Below are 18,211 nucleotides of genomic sequence, written 5' to 3'. Positions count from 1 at the left end.
TTAGCTCCAGCTTTTCTGGTGACCATGAATCTTGGTCTGGTCTGCCCCTCTGCCTTTAATACATAAAGGAAATATATGTGAATCCTGTAAAAAATAGCTTTTTCTTTTTTTAAGCCTGTTGGCTTCTTACTTTTAGCTGGTTGTACATTTGTCTTTGTTGAAATTGCAATGGTTCATTTCTCAGTACTAAATTTTATTAAATGTATTCACTTCAGATTTACGTTTGTCATTTTGAGGCTGTTGAAGAAAACATTGCTTTGTATTCACTGAAGAATCGTGGTTGTTCTTAAGGCTCATGTTTGGTTCAGTTCACCAATCGATAGAAATTCTGAGCATAAAGAGAACCATAGAATACTATCCCCATTACATATCAGCCCTGCAGACTACAGGTGCTCTGAGACAGGAAAGGGTCTTGAGAATGAGGAATGGTGTTTCTCTGCACCAGCTAGTTAAGCTACATGCGTTTGGGACAAGGAGAGGAAAAACAGGAAGGCAGGCTTAAGTTCAGTAATTTGTGTCTGTTTTAATAACTGTTAATAACTGTAGGACTTGGGTTTCACAGTATCAGCAAGTTAAATACTGCCACTTGTGGCTGCCTGGCTGCCTTTAGTTAATTCATTGGTTAAAAAGTGTTTTGAGACTCTGGGAATTTGACTGCTTTTTCTGGAGCAGGCTTTTATTCTTCAATAGTAGCATCAATTAATAGTGCCTGTTTTACCTGTGCTTATTGAAACTAATATAAAATACACATAAAAGCTATTGGTGACCTTAGATGTTACGATAATGTAGAATACTTGTTTTTTCTTAATGGTTTTTAAATGTCATTGCTACCACAGTATAGAAGAGATAACAACAGCAGAGTTTCTGTACTGCTGCTTTCTAGGTCCAATGTGACAAGACATAGCAAATTAGAAAATAAAAGTTTACCTTCTATCGAGTTACTGTATTGTTAGTTATATTATTTTTTTTCTTATTGTAATAACATTTTCAAATCTGTTCACTTCTGCAGGAGGCTGTGGATCGGTGTGGAGTCTCTTTCCTTTCTTCCCTGTTTGGTTGTAGAGAGAAGACACCAAAAGCCAAGTATATGCATCTAGCTCAGGAACTGCTGGTTGATCCAGAATGGCCACCAAAACCCAGAACAACAACAGAAGCTAAAGTACCACCCCAAGGAAATGGATCATATCAAATCATCACTGTAACGTAACAGTGGATCTTGGTGGCATGTGTCTTCAGTAGTATTCAGAAGAATGTAATTTTAAGGCTTTATTTGAAATTGCAGTACACTAAACATCAAATTCTAATGCAGATATTCCAACTGTTTTGTCTCTCTGAATACAAATTTCAGAGCCAGATGTCTTCTGGCTATACATTTTAAAAATGTAGGTTACCTTAGGCAGAGCAAACATGATTGTGTTTCCTTCCACCTTCTTTCAAATTTCATTACTCCTAAATGAGATGTATTTGAAGGTTTAAACTGCAGGGCAGTTAAAACAGGTTCACTTTATTTGCCTGGAGTTATCTCAATCATTGTTCTAACTGCTTACCTGGGCACGTGTTTGTGTAAGCCCTGTGATGCGATGGGTTCCTGGTAATATTAGAGGCACATCGTAACCTTGTCATGCCTTTTGGTTTTGGTTTTTTTTTTTTGATACTCTTGAAAAGCTTTGTGCCTCAGAACGGTTCTGAAGTTTTGATGTGTGTACCTCTAAGTTTGTCCCTACTAGTAAAGAGTGTTTCCAGGTGTAAATTTTGGATTTTAAGTTTTAAGTCTTTAGTCTGCCACAGCAGGAACTGGGAATGCTATAAAAGCAGTATGCTCTGTCCTTAAAAAGAAAGCACATTGCTTTCAAGTGGGTTCTTAGCTTCCTTTCTAGCTAACCCCAAGGAAGGGCTTAGGTGGCCTCCAGTGGAGGGGAGGCATTTGGCTACGCTCTGAAGTTTTTGGAGAAGGAAGGCTGGAGAATCTTAATACTTTCTTCTGTCTCGTGTTTTATTACATTTAGCTATGCATTTCTCCACAGACCTTGCTTTTTGTAACAGAAGGATTGGATTATCCCTTTGTAGACCATGTTTTCCGTCTAAATGTTAAGATAATTTTCCTATATACCTTGAAGTAGTAAGGCCAGAGTTACTGCTGCAAGGGAAACGGGGGTAGGAGGGAGAAATATTTTCACATGCCCACGCTTGGGATTTGTGCATGTTAAGAACATATGCATTTCAAAGAGTCTGCCATTGTCTTAAGCGCTATATGTAGCTGTATGAAACAAAATTAAGAGAAAATAGTTGAGCTAAAATCTGTCTTGCTGCAGAACTGTAAGGCTTAAGTGGATTTTACTTACTAAAAAAAAAAAAAAAGAAATGCTTGCATCAACAATAACGCTGCTTAAGCACTAGGGGTAGTGATAACATCATTTTGCCATTTGGCAGTGTCAAAACACAAGGCCACTAGAAGAATAGAACTGCAAAGATGTAGAGGCAGGCATCATCTTCACCTGTAAAGCTTAAAACTATTTTTTTTTTTAACCACACATTACTTATCTCCAAACCATCTTCAACATCCTAAGCTGTCAGGAGAGTCTTCTTTAGTGTCTTTGGGAAGACGATAAAAATAGTGACTTTTGCCTAGTCTGCAACTGACTGTTTTGGGCACCTCCAGGTTTTGGGAGGGGATCTGGAGAAATGGCAATTCTGTAGAGATCTTTAGAGAAGGAAGTCTGGCCCTTTAGGGTAGTTGTGAAGGAGCTGTGTCCCAAATTCCCCAACTGGCTGGGATTAGTGTGACTTGTGTATATTCTGATGATGGAATTTGAAAGCGTTTTTTAAATTCCTGTGGAGACTATTTCATTCCAGCATTGTTTTAATAAGGGGAATTTTTTCTGGTTGGGCCTCATTCCCCTGTGGTGCTCTGTAAGGCGGTACGGGCAGCGTCCCCCACTGCTCACGTTACGGTTTCGGCAGTGTTGAACGTACTGTGCCAATGAGGAATTTAAAAACGGAGCTAAATGTTTGGAAGACTTTTTCCTAGAACTTAGGGTTGTAAGTTACTAGCACTTGCTCCTCATAAATAGTACGCGTATGGTGTACTATCTCCTGTCCAGCTGTCAACTCTTTTCCTGATTTTGTTGTTGTTTTGTGAGGGGTGGAGCAGGAGGAAGAGAAAAGTGGTTTTCTTGGCATTCATTCAGCAGAGCAACGTAAAAGTCGTATTATCCTGGCTTCTTATGGTCATAAACATCGAACAACATTGGTAGCTTTTTAAGGGGTCTGCAATTGTGGACTTGGATAAGCTTCTTAATCATGAGCTTGAGTCAGTTGGCTAACTTCTGTCAATGTTGATCTTACAAAATCTTTGTAGCATGGAATAATCGATGAAGAATAATTCTTAGCTGCGTAAGTAGTACTCAAATTTAAAGAAAAATAATATTTTAGTTGAAAAATGTTGTGAAGCTATGCATCTTGGACCTGGGAGCTGTGACTTATCCTCAAACGCATAAGCTTTTGCTTTCCATTTCATTGACCGTTTTGGCTTGATTGTTCCATCAGAAGTGAAAGAAAATATTTGGGTCTTTCCCTTTTGCTTAATACTTTCTCTAAACTGATAATTTCTTGCAGTTTTTCTTGTTTCTGAAGCTAGTCTTTTGTCTTATTGTAGCTTATTAGACTTACCAGAAAAGCAAGGAGGAAACAGCTTATTAAGGCGGGCTTGTCTTCGGAAAGTATTTTAGGGAACTCTTACTAAATAGAAATTGCCAAGTGTCTTCACTTGATTGGGTGACTCATGGGTCATGAGTTTCTTAAACTTGAGTACTTTTTGCAAACGGGAGCCGGTTTCCTCAAGGTATGCGTTCAGAGTTAGTGAACGTTCTTGAGGTTGCATGCTTGAGCTCTGACCTATTTGCTTCTGACGCTTAGTCAAGAATAATAAATCTGCTTTTCTGAGGATCCTTCTTGTTTGTTGCAGTTCAGCCACAAAATAAGCTTTTGCATCTTCTGCGATTATTGGGATTTATGCCTTCCTGCCCAAGAGCTGAGTTTGGCCACCTATAATTTTTCTCATTTTGAGCAGTTTATTTTTTCTGGTTTTCAGAAATGCAGCAAACTAGATCTGCACTAGCATATTCAGTTTCTGCTTTGAAGTAAGATGAAATTCAGTTCGTAGTTAAAAGAATCTCTTCTAATGTTCATCTTGGAAGTCTAAATTCAGGTGAACAGACCAATTTAGTGATCTCCACTAGATACTTGGTAGACATTTTCTTCCTGCTGTATATTTTGGCCTTACATTGAGGAGTTTGATTTATTATTAAATTATTTGTGTATGCAGACTTAAATCTGTACGTATTTTACTTTGATGTATTAGGATTTGTAAATATTACTGATTTTTAAATATTATTTATGCACATACTTAAAGGACTGGTCTACCCAGAAAAGCAATTGCTAAATAATAAATGTTACTTTTTAGAAATAAATTGCAAGATCATTAAATTGTATATCCCTCAGGGTTATTTTTAAAGTGGATTTTTTTTCCTCTTCCCTTCAGATTTAATTAGCTGTAACTCTTGTTCCATGTACTATAGAACTAAATCTACTGTAAAGAAAATGCTGCGAATAATGCTTGAGTAGAAGCGGCTAAAACACCCACAGAACTGACTGTCCATATTCATCATAACTTTAAATTGGAGACTCTTACTGTTGCACTTTTAAAAAGTCGTTGGATTTAAAATTCTATTTATTTTTTTTCTTTCTTCATGAAGGTTGTGCTGAACAGTCATCCCAAATTGGGTAAATAATCCTGTACTGTATATGTGTATACAGTATAATACTAAGCAGATGTGGAGTCCTTTTTATGCTGCAAATTTTTAATGCTTACGTTGGTCATCACAAAAAGAGAGAGCTAAAGTTCTGTAGGATTTCTCCCATGAAATTCTGAATTGTAAACTTAGGTTTTTGTATGTCTAAGGGAAAGCTGTGGGTTTTTGACAATTTTTAGAGTCTTGAATATGTTGATTTTATACAGTAAAGCTTCAGGTTTTTAAAGCTATTTTCAACAACTGCAGCTTGTTTGATAATTATGTGAACCAGAAACTACTCGGTTTGTCATGAATTCCTCAAGCCTAACACAGATTAAAAAGTTCATCATTACAGCGCTCTCTAGAAGCTCAGCTTCCTTTTATTTTTAAATCTGAAATGATATTACATCTTTGTATTTAAAATATGTATTGCTGCTCTAGAATGGTACCCTGTTGTCAAGAGGCATACATAAATAACTGTACAATAGAATTGTAAATAGAATTGTAAATCATTTTTGTGACTGAAGCTCTTTGAAAATAAAATTAAAATGAACAGATATTTTAACTCTTTTCATTAGTTTCATGAAATTGTTTTCAATTATTCTTTATACAGTTAGGTCCAAAGCTTGTTGAAGAAGTCAGACTTAATCCCACTGATGTCGTAGAATGGTTAGAGTTGGAAGAGACCGTAAAGATTGAGTTCCAAGCCCCCTGCCGTGGGCAGGGAAACCTCCCACTAGACCAGGTTGCTCAAAGCCCCATCCAGCCTGGCCTTGAACATTTCCTGGGTGTCTCATTCGGTGCCCCTGTGTTTTTGAAGACAGAGATGAACTGTGGGCAGTGGTGAAGTGTGTGTGCCGGGCGTTAGCAGTGCATATGACAGCGCTGCTCTGCTGCAGTGGGGTAACAGTGACTACTTTTACCTGATGGCTTATAAGAGCCATTTTAAAACCAGACCTTGTACATGTGATGGCATCTTGTTCCCACCTTCTGTTATCCAGATGTTCCTTCTGTTCTTTGACGCATGGGAGGCATTGTTGTGGAAGGACTCTTGGGCAAATGTTCCTGGCTGTGAGCTGGCACTGTCATTGCAATTGTCTTTGGAAAAATCACACAAATGAAAGCGTCTTTTCCATCCTGCAGCTCACCTTCTGTTTAAATATTCATTGACAGAGCACATTATTTTAAACTTGAAGATGTTTGATTACTTCATTACACGAACTTTGTCTTCTAATTTCAAGCTAATATTTCGAAAATTTAAAGCTTTTCTCTCTTCAGAATCTCTCAGGCTTTAGGTTTTGTTGGCCCGTGACTACAGAAGACTTAGAGGAAAACCAGAAGCCACATGGGTCAGCCCTGGATTGCTTAGCCAAAGGGTTCAGTGGATTCATTCCTTGCTCAAATTGCTTTGACTCCGATCCTGCAAGAAAGTAAAAGTCAGAGCAGCCTCGTGAAGGTACATCTCAGTCACTTGGTGGTTTGAAGTAGATGTGTCCACTTCTTCAAAACCTAATGTGCCTGTATTAGAAGACCATGGTGAAACTGTCTTAAGAAATTTGAAATTTCTTTCTGGTCATAATTCATGTTGAAATGTAGATTTCTGACTCTAAGCAGATTTGCACGGGGTTGGTTGAAGCACATACTCTAATATCACTGTCAAAGAAGATACAACTGTGTTTTATGCTATTGTGTATGTGACTTCAGGCTTTCTCCTTGTTATGAGTGGCCTCCAGTTCTACTTCTGGAGTTGTGTACAACCTCTGGAAGCTGGTTGCTTGCACAACTAAATGCAGGCAAAATCTGCTCTGAAATTGAAAATACTCTTTGGCCTTTCACAGTAGTTAAGCAAATATGGGTGAAAGTGTTATCTAGAGGATGCGTTTTGCTGGTTTACTTCCCATGTGAAGTGCAGAGTCATGGTGAAGCCCGATTGCCTGCAATGCTCCCTGTAAGTTCCTCTAAAAAGCAGATAAGTCCCCAAGGTACAGGTCAAAAGTCCTTTTTCACGGTCATAGGAGTTTAGAAACTTGTAAGAAAGTAAAAAACTTAAGCACCATAGTAAATGATACGTGCGCTCAGTATTCTATGAAACTCAGTTCAAAACTGATTTGTGACTTTTAATATACGGACAGCATTAATTTATTGCATCTGGCAACTGTTCGTAGTCTGAGAAACACTGAGGGGGTGGTAGGAAGGGAAAGAGGTTGTAGACCAGAATGTGGTAAATGAGCAGCCAGGCTGGTGTCCTTTCTGGAATGCCAGGTGTCTCATGCAAGGGTCTGAGAAAATTTTAATACATGGGAATCGATAAGTATGGTCCTTACTTGGCTCTTGCTGTGTTCTCTACTATTAAAATCTTCAATTGTGGAAGTTTAAAGTTATTTCTTAAAAAAAATACCATTAGCAGCTGTAGCTGTTTGAGATCCATAGGATTATCCAGTTCCTGTGCCAGTCATATGCTTGTGGCCTTAATCTCTTGCAAAGAGCTTCTACCATTCCATTGTTCGTTCCTGAGCAGTTCCGAGTCTCTGACCTTGCCTCGTTGAATACTCTCACCTTCTGCTGTGAGACCAGGAAAATGGTCATTCCCAGTCTGCAGCCTGGCCTTAGCCTCTTTCTTATTTTACAGCCTGCAGTCGTGCCCTCGGAGGGACCTGCATTTGCGATCTGTAGCGTAAGAGTTTGGGGTTTTGTGGTGTGGTTTGTGTTTGGTTTTTTTTTTCCCCCATTTGGTTCTCTGGATCCTTATTTCTCTCACCTCACTGAATCCTGTAGTTCTGCCATGGTCTTGGGCTGAGTTGGTGCAGGTTGAGATGCCAGTCAGGGCTTGAAACAGAAATTTCTTGGTCTGTTTCTGCCCTGCGTGGAGGGGTGTACTTGGGCACCCCCAGAAGCGGCTCGCTGGGGGCTCAGGTACTCACCCTGGGTGCCTGGGGATGTGCTCCTCATCGGCGTGCTGAGGTGGGGAGAGGTGGGATCAGGGTCAGAGGGGGTTACTAGGAGGGTGAGGTTCTCTGAGAGATTCTTGTTTGACTTGGAAAAGTCTTTTGGAAAGATGAAATCTCAGAGCCTTTTTTTTTTTTTTTTTTTTTTTTTTTAATAACTTTCTACAACTGAAAATGTAAAAAGCCCAGCAAGAGCTTGCTTTGTGGCACCACATTGCTGGTGGTTGACACTACTAGATGCTGTGTCCTTCCCTTCCCAAGGAAGAGATGCAGATTTTACCAGTCTTCAGTACGCTGAACCTAACCAAGAATTTTTTTGGGTGTTTTTTTTTTTTTTTAAAGAACTCCCTTTTGCTTTTTTTTTTTTTGGTGCAACAGCTGGTTTTGATCCATGGTGGTATGTTCTTGTCAGCAGTTCAGGCATGTGGAAAGCTCTGCCGTCCCACCTGGCTTCTTTAAGCGATGGGGTTTGTACCCATGTCTGTGGGAGGGGTCGGTGTGGGAGAGCTTCATCCTTGCCCCCGGAAAATGGCAGGTTGGGATGGGAGTCCTCCTCTCCCCCAGTGTTCCGGGTGCTGAAGACATGGTGTTGGCTATTCCAGTTACATCCACTAACTTGTCCAGCTAATCCAGCAGTCCCAGCTGCTGCTTCTCCTCAGCCAGGTGCTTGGCTTCCAGGTTTCTGATTACACTTGGACTTGTTGATTTCACTGAGGAAGTATTTCTAAACTGTGGATTTCTCTTTGACTTGCTGTTTTAAATATTGTTATTATTGCTACAACCGTTGTCTTCCTGTTCCTTTTTTTGTTTGGAAATCTATGACTTTACAACTTTGTGGTACGTTTCATGCAGATCTACCGTTATTGGTACCACTCTCTAGCAAACCTCATGGCATTTCTTTCCTCTTATTTCATTGTATTTTTAATACCACTGTTAACCGAGTATTGTGTTAAGCTGCTGAAATGAGACGTGGTGGTTATCAGAGGCTCACTCCTGCCCCGAGCCACACGAGCTCTTGTGTGTTATTTCAGGCGATGTCAAAAATAGCCTGTTGCTTCTTGTGTGTTCTTGGGCGGTTCCAAGAAGCGATCACTTGGAAATGCTGAGAGATGATTTATCAGAACTGTGTGCTGTTTTGCTTTTGGCCACTGAAAATATAGGACACCCTTTTTACCTCCATTGTCTATTTTTGCAGGCTCAACTTTATTTTTAAACCTCAGATACCCTACAATTTATTATTAAAAAATATTGTTGGAGCAGGACCTTTTGATACTTCTTTTTTTAAAAGACTTTGTATGTAACAATGTTTTTTGTGTTCAAATAAATATGTCTTATGACTACTTAGAGTTTCATCATGATATTCATATGCTTTTATTATACTTGACTAGTACAAATATAAATAAGGAATACTTGATTTTCAAAAGAGCTATATGTGTATTTCTCAGTGTAAACTGAGCACCTCAGAAATATTTTCAGTCAACAGTAATAGAGATTTTTACAGTTTGCTTTTGAGCCAAGAGAAATTTTGCACATTTGCAGGTTTTGTGATATATTCACACAACTTTGGCTGCTAAATTATTAACTACTTGTGATAAAATCCTGACTCTCTCTTATCTCTTGTAACAGCTGATGTTTCTGGCGCTTCAACAAGGATGTTGATGTTCCGTTTGTCAGTGATGATCAAGCTTTTCTTCCAGTTGGATGCATCTATTTGTCCTGAGAAATGCGACTGCTCTTCAAAAAAGGCAATTCATTGCTCTGGTCCCCACATAAAAGACCTGGAATCCCTAAATCTGCCTTGTAACATGACAGAAATTCACGTAACGGGCACCAATGTAACATACTTGCAAGATGTTTTTGCTGGGATGGTGGAACTGCAGCATCTTTTCTTGTCTTCAAACAACATCTCTCTGATTTCATCAATGGCTTTTAAAGGCTTACGAAGGCTAAAAGCCCTCAAGCTGCTAGATAATAAGTTGGTTGAACTTCCTCCAGGAGTGTTTGATGACATGGTACAGCTTCAGCAGTTGATCCTTGAAAATAACAGGTTGAAATCCATCGGAGAAAATCTGTTTGACAAACTAGCTAGCTTGGAGGGGCTTTTCTTGAACAAAAACCAACTAACAGCACTTCCTGGTGACGTGCTGAAGAAACTTGCCAAACTCAAAGTACTGAACTTGTCAAGAAATTGTTTGGCAGCACTTCCCAGAAATATATTTAGTGCATTAGCCAGGCTTGAGAAGCTGATGTTGTATTTTAACAGGCTGTCTTCAATAGAGTCTGGTATGTTTGATAGCCTGAAGGAGCTGCTGGAACTCTTCCTGCATTCCAATAACATCCAGTCCATTGCCCCTGATGCATTTAATTGTCTTCATAAACTGAGAATCCTCACGCTCTCCAGAAACAGGCTTGAGGTTTTGCCTCCTGGACTCTTTCTGCGTTTGCATGACCTCTCTAAATTGACCTTGTACGGGAACCCACTGAAGTCTCTTCCAGAAGTGTTGTTTGGAGAAATGAGGCATCTTGGTAGCCTGTGGCTGTATCACACAAAGCTCTCAACAATACCAGATTTTGTGTTCAGTAACTTGACAAATTTGGAGCTTCTTGTGCTAAGCTTTAATCCAGAGCTTAGTGTTCTTCCCAAGAATGCATTCAGTGGTCTGAATGAACTGCGGGGCCTTTCTCTGCATACAAATAATATTTCCAGTCTGCCAGAGGGCATCTTCCTGAGCCTTCAGAAACTGCACAACATTTCGCTTTACAGTACGAGGCTTGAGGTTCTTCCTAGAAACCTCTTTCGTAATCTCAAGCACCTTCAGAAAGTTTACCTCAATAGTACAAATCTGCAGTCTCTTCCTGGAGATTTCTTTACTGCTTTACCCGAGCTGCAAGAAGTCTTCCTTGATGACAACCCTTGGAAATGTGATTGCCAAATTCTTGGCTTCCAAGAGTGGCTCCAGAAGAGCGTGGAGATAGTTAAAAACACACCATCCCTGAGGTGTGACAGCCCACTGGCACTGCAGAATATTTCCCTTGTGGCTCTGACAGATGACCACCTGGAGTGCCCACCAACAACACCCGTTACATACCAGATGTTGAGCTCAACCGATCCCCCAAATTCTACTTCCCTTATGAGGGAGCACTTAACATCATCTTGGGAGACTACTGTAGCAGCGGTGTCTGGCCTGGAGACCAGCACACCCACATCAGTTCCTCGTGCAACTCCAGATTACACCTATTCACACCTTGAAGATGTTGGACAGCCTGGGTTTCATTTCTCAAGTGTTCCAACCCAAACTTCTCCCGGTCGCACAGTAGAAAGCAACGGTGTCAGAGGGACAGATGTAACTACTCTTGCCCAGTGGGATGAGCTGCCAGCCCGCAGGACTGCTAACCCCTATTTTAATGCCAGAGTTGCTTATTGTCAGCTATTTTTGTGCCTTCACAATTTGATTTTAGCGCTCCAGACTGTAACCATTGTGCTCAGTCTGTATGTGATGAGTAAAACCAGGCAACTCTTGCACTCCAGAAATGCTCCTGCTCAGCCTGTAGTTCTGATAAGTTTTTTTAAGATAGACAATACCAGCCAAGGAGAGGATTAGAAGCACCGCTTTGGATGCATTTTGAGCATTTGGGCAGTCGGCACTTGATTTGGATATGGATTACAAATCTTTACAGCAAGAACCATAAAGACCTTGTCTTTACAGCATAATGAGCATGTGCTTTTCTGTCTGTACCTTGCAGGGTTTGCCAGCAGTGGTTGTAATCACTGTGTGGTGCCGCAGCACTTGGTGCATGAACCCAGAGGGAGAGCTGAAAGAAAATCTGTGGTCACCTCTGTGTGTGCTGCTGGTTTGGGGCTGGAGCCCTGTCCCTCCGGACACAGCTCCTCGGGTGGAAGTGGCACTGATGTAGGGCAGCCTACACGGGAGCACTGCCTCAACCCTGCTGTAGAGGCTGCCCGTAGTGTCCAAATGCTGATGTGCCTTATACTGCCTGCAATGCTTTGTCTCCTCGTGGAGAAAAGAAATGGTATTTTTGGGAGGAGCTGCTGGAAAAGACCTTTTAAGATGTGGGTGGGGGCAGAATGATACAGTGCAAGTGTTTTAATTTTTGCTTTCTGTTCTCAGCCCTTTTCCAGGACGTGGCAGGAGGACACAGTACCATTTAAATCTAACAGTGCTTTCCTTTAGCTTAACCAGAGCAAGATAAGCAAGATGCTGGGCTCAGGAATATGATCTTGATGTATTTTGTTGTTTGTTTTGGGTTTTTTTGGAAACTTTGTAACATTAATACAGCTCTGAATTTTAAGTAAACACTTTCATTCTTAAACTTTGCCCAGTGGTCTGAAAAGCAAGGTGTTACTCACTGCCTGCTGGAGCGAGTCTTGGACCCGCAGCACCGGGCAGATGCCCGGAAGCACAGCGTAGCCCCAGAAGAGCATCGTTGGTTTGAGAGCTGGTCACGAGTGAGCTGGGAGAGAAGGGGATGGTGTCTCCTGGGCTTGCAGGCATACAGCACAGTGGGAGGGAGCCTGCCTGAACCCAGGGCCCTGAAGTGCTGCCACCTTTTCTGAAGTTGGCTGGGGAACGTATGTATCTCTGTCAAATCTTGGTGTGCAGTATCACATTTGGTCATATTCAGCCTCAGTACTTTTTACCTTTTCTTATTCTATAGCACCGCTCCCTGACTTCCAGCCCATTCAAGTGTTGGTGTGCGAATGCAGCTCCAGGGCAGTAGTGTGGGTTTTGGTCTTCACCCTGAAATGTTTTGAATGATATGAGTGTTTTAGTTTGTAAGTTGACTGATAGCTGTCAGACTGCATGTGCTTCTTTGGTTGCTCTTGAATTAATTTTTTGCTTAATTACATGACTGACTTTGTTCTTAAAGCTCTGATGTGCTCAAAAGCTGGATTAAAGAGCCCCTGGACGTGGTTCCTTGTCTGCTCAGGTATTGATACTTTGAGACCCAACACTCCAGGAGTCCTTTTGTAGCCTTACTGACTTTCTAACTATTGAGGTCTTCTCTGGCCGGCCTTGAAATGGCACTTTACAAGCCTGAGGTGAAGAGAGCTTACATTTGCTGCAGGTTTTTGGTGTGTTCCCTGCTGTGAGCTGCTCTGAGCAATGAGAACAAACTATGGACTGTGTTGTTTCAGGGTGCTCTTGCTGCTTGACTTGAATTCCTTTTCTAGGCTGTGAAAAGAGGCAACGTGCTTCTGTGGTGTTAAATAGCCATTGTCTTGCTGGTGAAGTTTAGCAAAACTTAGCAAGCCTGGCAAAATGGTAGTTAGAGCCATCGAAGAAAGAGAAATACTCTCTACTCACTCACTACTGCTGGTGCGAAGCAAACTGGGGCTGGATTCATAAACAGGAGCTCCAGAATATTTCTTGTAATATATTTAAGAGAGAAGCACAAAACCAACACAAAGCTTTCTTGGTGGTGGTTCTGGGTGGTTACATGCTAGTGCTTTAAAGGAGGCAGTTATGACAAATTTAGGTTCTTGGTTGGAGAGCTGTAATGACCACTTAGTGCTGTGCCAGCTCCAGCGCCATCGTACTGGTGCCACGCAAGCATCTGCTCGCAGCGGGCAGGAGATAAGTATAATCTGGACTAACGAGGGAGTTGTTTTGTGAACGGAGGTGGCTATTGGCTCGTGGCTACAGGCACTCTGATGCACGCTGTCTGATTTGTAAGAAAGAGCAGCAGTTTAGTCACTGTATGGGCGTACAGCACCCTGGTGCCCGACCTGTGGAAGATCATGGGTTGAGCAGCAGCTGCCATCTCTGTGAGCCCTCCTTTGGCCACCCCAGCCCACGGTGGGGCCGGCTGGGTCTCCGTGTGGTTCCTCTGGCTCCCCTCGGGCAGTGGCCGAGCTCTGGCACGTGGGGCTTTGGCTCACGGCTGCGCACAGGCAAGGGTTGGGAGGAGGAGGATGATGATGATTTGTCTTTGCGTGCTGTCATCGGGCTTTCCCTGCACTGAGCCAGACCAGACGGGGAAGTGAAGTCAGCAGACAACAAAAGGCTGGAGCTATAAGGGCCTGGGGTGTTCTACTACCTCTTCCTCTGAGGTGTCCTGTTTTCAGCTGCCTCTGATTCATTGCTTGCTGCCCAGCAGAGTTCAGCCCTTCCTGTGAAATTCCCTGGGCTGGGAAATCCAGGAATGTGCTTATTTATACCCTGTCTCTGTTTTGCTGTGTTTCCAGGTCAGCGTGACGGTGGCTGTGGCAGGTGGGAGGCGGTGGGGAGGGCTCCTCGGACCCTCTCTGGGCAGCATTGCCTTGCTGCCATCCCATGGCACCCGTGGCTTGCCATTGCCAGTTCTGTTGGCAAGGGTTTTCCCAGTCCTTGTAGACTACTCCTCCACGATCTACTGCCTGACCTTCACCACCAGGCTGGCCTTGGAGGGCAGTGGTCTGGAAAAGCTGGGAGGTGTCTAATCCCTGGTCCTGGGGGTCCCTGCTGCTGGGGAAAGGATGGATGCAAAGCATCTCTGCACCCAGTGGCTGAGGAGATCAGCTCCACGTCCTCTGCTCCTGTACAGGATGCAGAGTCCCCGTTAACAGCCCTCCGTGTTAGCCAGACCTCCGAGTCCAGGAGCTGCTTCCGGGGCCACATCCTGGTCAGGAGTGCTTGGGATATATCACCAGCAAAGTGGAGCCCAGGGTCTTCTGTAACTCCCTCGGTTCCCTCACACGCTTCTTTCCGTGGCAGTTGCTCCTGCTCTCTCTGCTTTAGGAAATCCTGGAGCAGTGGGAGCTCTGCCCCCTGTGCCAGGCCATGGAGAACACAGCGTGTTTCCAGCCTGATGTCTTGGCAGGTGCCACTCTCCTTTGCTTGTCAGGACCCCAGTGTCCCTGAAGAGCGCAGTGACAAGGAGGGAATTAACTGCTGCCAGAAGTGCCTGCAGCTCTCTGCCTGCAGGACCCTTTCAAGCCTCCAGCACCCATTTCCTGTGCTTGTGTCCCTGGTGTCTCTGCCCTTTCCATCTCACCTCTGCCACAAGCAGCCAGTAGCTGCTGGGGGGCCCTTGTCACTGCTTGCAAAGGGCAGTGAGCTCAGGTAGGTGCCTGCTTCAAGCAGCTCAGCCCTCCAGCACCCAGCAGCAAGATCGGAGCCTGCCCCTCGGGTCTTTCCTCTCCCCATGGCAAAGAGAAACCTGGTGATGGCAAATGTGCTCAGAGAAGACACACAGCAGCGCTCCATGGTTCAGGAGTGTGTGCAACTGCTGGCTGCGAGGCAGGAGCTCTGGGATCCTCTGCCTGACGTTACAGAGCATTGGCTGTGTCTCCTCTGGGCCTCCGACCAGCACATCTCGCCTGGGGAAGCTGATTCAGCAGCCGTGATATCAGAGCGCGGCATTTCCGAGGGATAACACAATAGCTGGGAGGAGATGCAGCCAAAGGCACGTTCCCATGGGACAAGAGTGGGGTTGTGAGTGTTTACAAACTGATCAGGAGGCCTGAAGCGCCTGCTTTGCCCCTGCTCTATCCAGAGATGGGCCACCTAAGGAGGTATTACGCCTCCATTTTCCTAGCTGGAGTTGGTTGGAGTTCACATCCCCTCCCCTCCTGGGTGTTTTTGGGCAGATAAGCCCTGGCAAGGGCTCTTGTGGGCCGTGGTGGGTGAGTGCCACTCCAGCGGCACCCGGAGACATCCCGCCACCTCTTGAGCAATCACTGCTGTAGGGCTGTCTGTTTTCCCCGACATGCCAGGCTTCCAGCTGTGCCTTTGTGTCTGTCTCGATGAAAAAAGCCCGGGGCTGGGGGCCAGCGGTGGCTCTGCAGCCTGCTCTGTGCTCCTCTGCACTTCCCTGGCCCTGGGGAGAGATGGGGCCCCTTCCCCCTTGGGGTGTCGGGAAGGGGTCCCTGGGACACTCCCTGGTGTCAGGGATGGAGATGGGGAACGGGGCGAAGCTGGTCCAGCAAACACTTTGTGGTGCATGAGCAGGGAGAGTCCCCCTCCATCGCCTCCTGCTCCAGCCGGTCCTTCCCCCCTCCCGCAGCTCCCATCGGACAAACTCTTTCCGCTTCGGATTATCTCTCCAGGCGGACTTGGCCACAAGCCCCACATTCCTTCCAGCTTAGCCCTGCCCTGAGCCCGCGCCAAGCCCTCTGTGCTGCTGCTATCGCTCAGGGCTTGGGCCAGGGCCGAGCCTGGAGGAGACGTTTCTGCTGGCCATGAGCCCTGCTCTAGAGCTTGAGATCCTAAATGCTGTTTTCCTGGAGCTCCAGGAGGGTTGTGGTGGGTCTCATGCTGGTGTTTGGATGGAGGTTTAGCCTGATGGCTATCCCTGCTGCCCGTCCTGGAGGTACCAGGGCTGCTGCTCCTTCCTGAAGCTCCCACCCCAACATGTGTGTCCCCAGGGAAGGCAGGCCATGCCCCCCCGCCTGTCCCCGGATGCGGATGGGGCATCCTGTAGCCACGAGAAGCGAGGCAGCCCTGGCCCTGTTTCCAGTAGGGAGCCGAGAAAGTCACAGAGGCTGGATCACTGGCCCTGTGGAGGTTGTCTGGTTTGGGGTTGGCAGTGTGTGTGGTGGGGAAGGGGCTGCTAGTGCCTCTCTGTTGGCGGAGGGGTGGCCCAGCACTGCTCCCCAAGGACTAAGGCACCATCCTTCACCCTCAGACATGGCTTGAGCCTATGTGTTCTGCTGCACAGCTCAAGCGCAGAGGTGTCTGTGTCCCCCTCCCACCCCGGAGCACCAAGGGGACCCCCTCCCCTGGCCCCCAGCCCTCCTCCCCGCTGCAGCAGAGCGGGGTTTGGCCCCGTGCCCTGGACCAGCTGGTCTCTGCCAGCACCGGGGGCCACCGGGGGGTTTCTCATAGAGAGACGGGCTCTCCACAGCAGTGAGGAATAACTGGGGCGGTGGTGGGGGGTGGCAGGGTGGTGGGCAATGGCAGGTCCTGGGGATGTCCTGTCCCTCCTAGAGGTGGCAATTTAGCTGGTGGGTGTGGGGGGAGCGGGGGCCAGGGGGATCCGGGCTGTGCAGCCGTGTGGCGTGGGCGAGCGTGCTCAGCTGTTTGGCAGATGAGCGACACGCTCTCCCGGCCAAGCCCACAAGCTGCTAATTTTAGCGATTACATGCGTTTTTCCGAGCAGTCTCGAGTCCCTTGGTGATTCAGAGCCTCTCGGCTTTGCTGTGCCCACCGCTTGGGCTGTGGGGACACTCTGGAGGTGTGCCAGCATGGGGGGGGCACGGACCTGGGACTGTCTCACTGACCTCCCCAAAAAGAGGTGATGCTGCTGTGCTGGGGCTCCTGGGACCTCTCTGGCTGGTGGTGTTTCAGGGCTGAGCTCAGCACAGGGGAGCACCAGGGCTTGTGCAAGAGGTCACAGGACAGACGGGAGCCCTGGTGGGGCTGGGATCCCAGGCTGTGTTAAATGCAATTAGCTTGGGGAGCGAGGCCAAGGGTTGCCTGCTCCCAGCCTCTGGGAACCCCAGGCAGTGTTATGTCAAAGCACAAGGGGTAACCCTAGCCAGGACCACTTGCCAAAGGAGGTTGTAGAGAGGCAGGGGTTGGTCTCTTCTCCCAAGTCACAGGCGACAGGAGAAGAGGAACTGGCCTCAAGTGGCACCAGGAGAGGTTCAGGTTGGATGCGAGTAAAAATTTCTTCACTGAAAGGGTTATCAAGCATTGGAATGGGCTGCCCAGGGAAGTGGTTGAGGCACCATCCCTGGAGATATTCAAAAGATGAGTTGACATGGTGCTCGGGAATACGGTTTAGTGTTGGTGTTTGGTGGTTTTTTTTTGTTTGTTTGTTTTCAGAGTTAGGTTGGTGGTTGGACTAGATGATCTTAAAGGTCCCTTCCAACGTAGGCAATTCTGTGAATCTGTGATCTCCAGCCCTCCTGTGGGCTCAGGAGCATGAGAAAAGCTTGCAGGAAGTACTGAGGGCTCTCGGGTGCAAGGGCACCTCCCGGCTGGGCTGGGACTGCCGCAGAGGACGGATGGATGGGCTTCAGCAGCACCACACACTTGCTTTTCCTGCGCAGCGGCGTTTGGCCACTGCCTTTGGTGAGTAGTCAGAAAACCATGTTTGTGCAGGCAGCAGCTGGAGAAGAGGGCTGGGGGCTCTGGGGGAAGGAGCCTCCTCCCCCAGCACAGCTGTGACCCCAGGTTTTGCTGCCAGCTCCATCTCACAGGGGCACCATCATCCCCTTAGAAGTGTAGGGACACAGCAGTGATTCCATGCCACCCCGAGCTTGGTCAGGGAGGGTTCAGCCTGGCTGGAGTTGGGGAAGGCCCCCAGGAGCACCGCTGGACTCGGGGGCTTTCCCATGGAATGAGGTTTGCTCTGCTCCATCCAGCACCATGTGAGCTCTCAGCTGTGCGGAGCAGCCTCCCTCTGCAAAACGCTTATCTCACCCTCGATCACATCCTCAGTCTCTGGGAGCTGCCTCTCCCCTCCAGTTGTGTGGCGTGTGTCTGCCTGTGCTGCCGTCCCAGGCTCCCACAGCCCCAGCTCCCCTCC

General features: G+C 46.0%; 2 protein-coding genes across 5 annotated transcripts in view; both read left to right on the top strand.

Moving 5' to 3' along the window:
• The window catches only part of ATP13A3 (ATPase type 13A3), a 59,149-nt gene extending 53,794 nt beyond the window's left edge, over nucleotides 1–5,355 (top strand). For all 3 annotated transcript variants that reach the window (XM_014945946.1, XM_014945944.1, XM_014945945.1), the window contains one exon: nucleotides 1,010–5,355. In XM_014945946.1, the coding sequence (XP_014801432.1) occupies nucleotides 1,010–1,207 (198 nt within the window). In that variant the 3' untranslated portion in view covers nucleotides 1,208–5,355. The remainder of the gene's footprint in view (nucleotides 1–1,009) is intronic.
• LOC106890262 (platelet glycoprotein V-like) lies at nucleotides 3,255–12,072 on the top strand. 2 transcript variants are annotated; one of them, XM_014945950.1, is made up of 3 exons: nucleotides 3,281–3,393; nucleotides 6,069–6,246; nucleotides 9,362–12,072. In XM_014945950.1, exon 3 carries the CDS (start codon nucleotides 9,388–9,390, stop codon nucleotides 11,335–11,337), a length of 1,950 nt encoding a protein of 649 aa, XP_014801436.1. In that variant the 5' UTR covers nucleotides 3,281–3,393; nucleotides 6,069–6,246; nucleotides 9,362–9,387; the 3' UTR covers nucleotides 11,338–12,072. The 2 variants fall into 2 exon arrangements, with proteins under 2 accessions (XP_014801435.1, XP_014801436.1); XM_014945949.1 differs by lacking the exon at nucleotides 6,069–6,246 and having other exon boundaries at nucleotides 3,255–3,393.
• The last annotated feature ends 6,139 nt before the right edge of the window (nucleotides 12,073–18,211 follow it).

Source organism: Calidris pugnax, unplaced genomic scaffold (genome assembly GCF_001431845.1).
Source record: "Calidris pugnax isolate Ruff unplaced genomic scaffold, ASM143184v1 scaffold111, whole genome shotgun sequence".
NCBI lineage: Eukaryota > Metazoa > Chordata > Aves > Charadriiformes > Scolopacidae > Calidris > Calidris pugnax.
This window is presented reverse-complemented; position numbering and strand designations above follow the sequence as displayed.

Coding starts and splice junctions, on each gene's coding strand:
- LOC106890262 (XM_014945949.1), top strand. CDS start 9,388: ATGTTGATGTTCCGTTTGTCAGTGATGATCAAGCTTTTCTTCCAGTTG.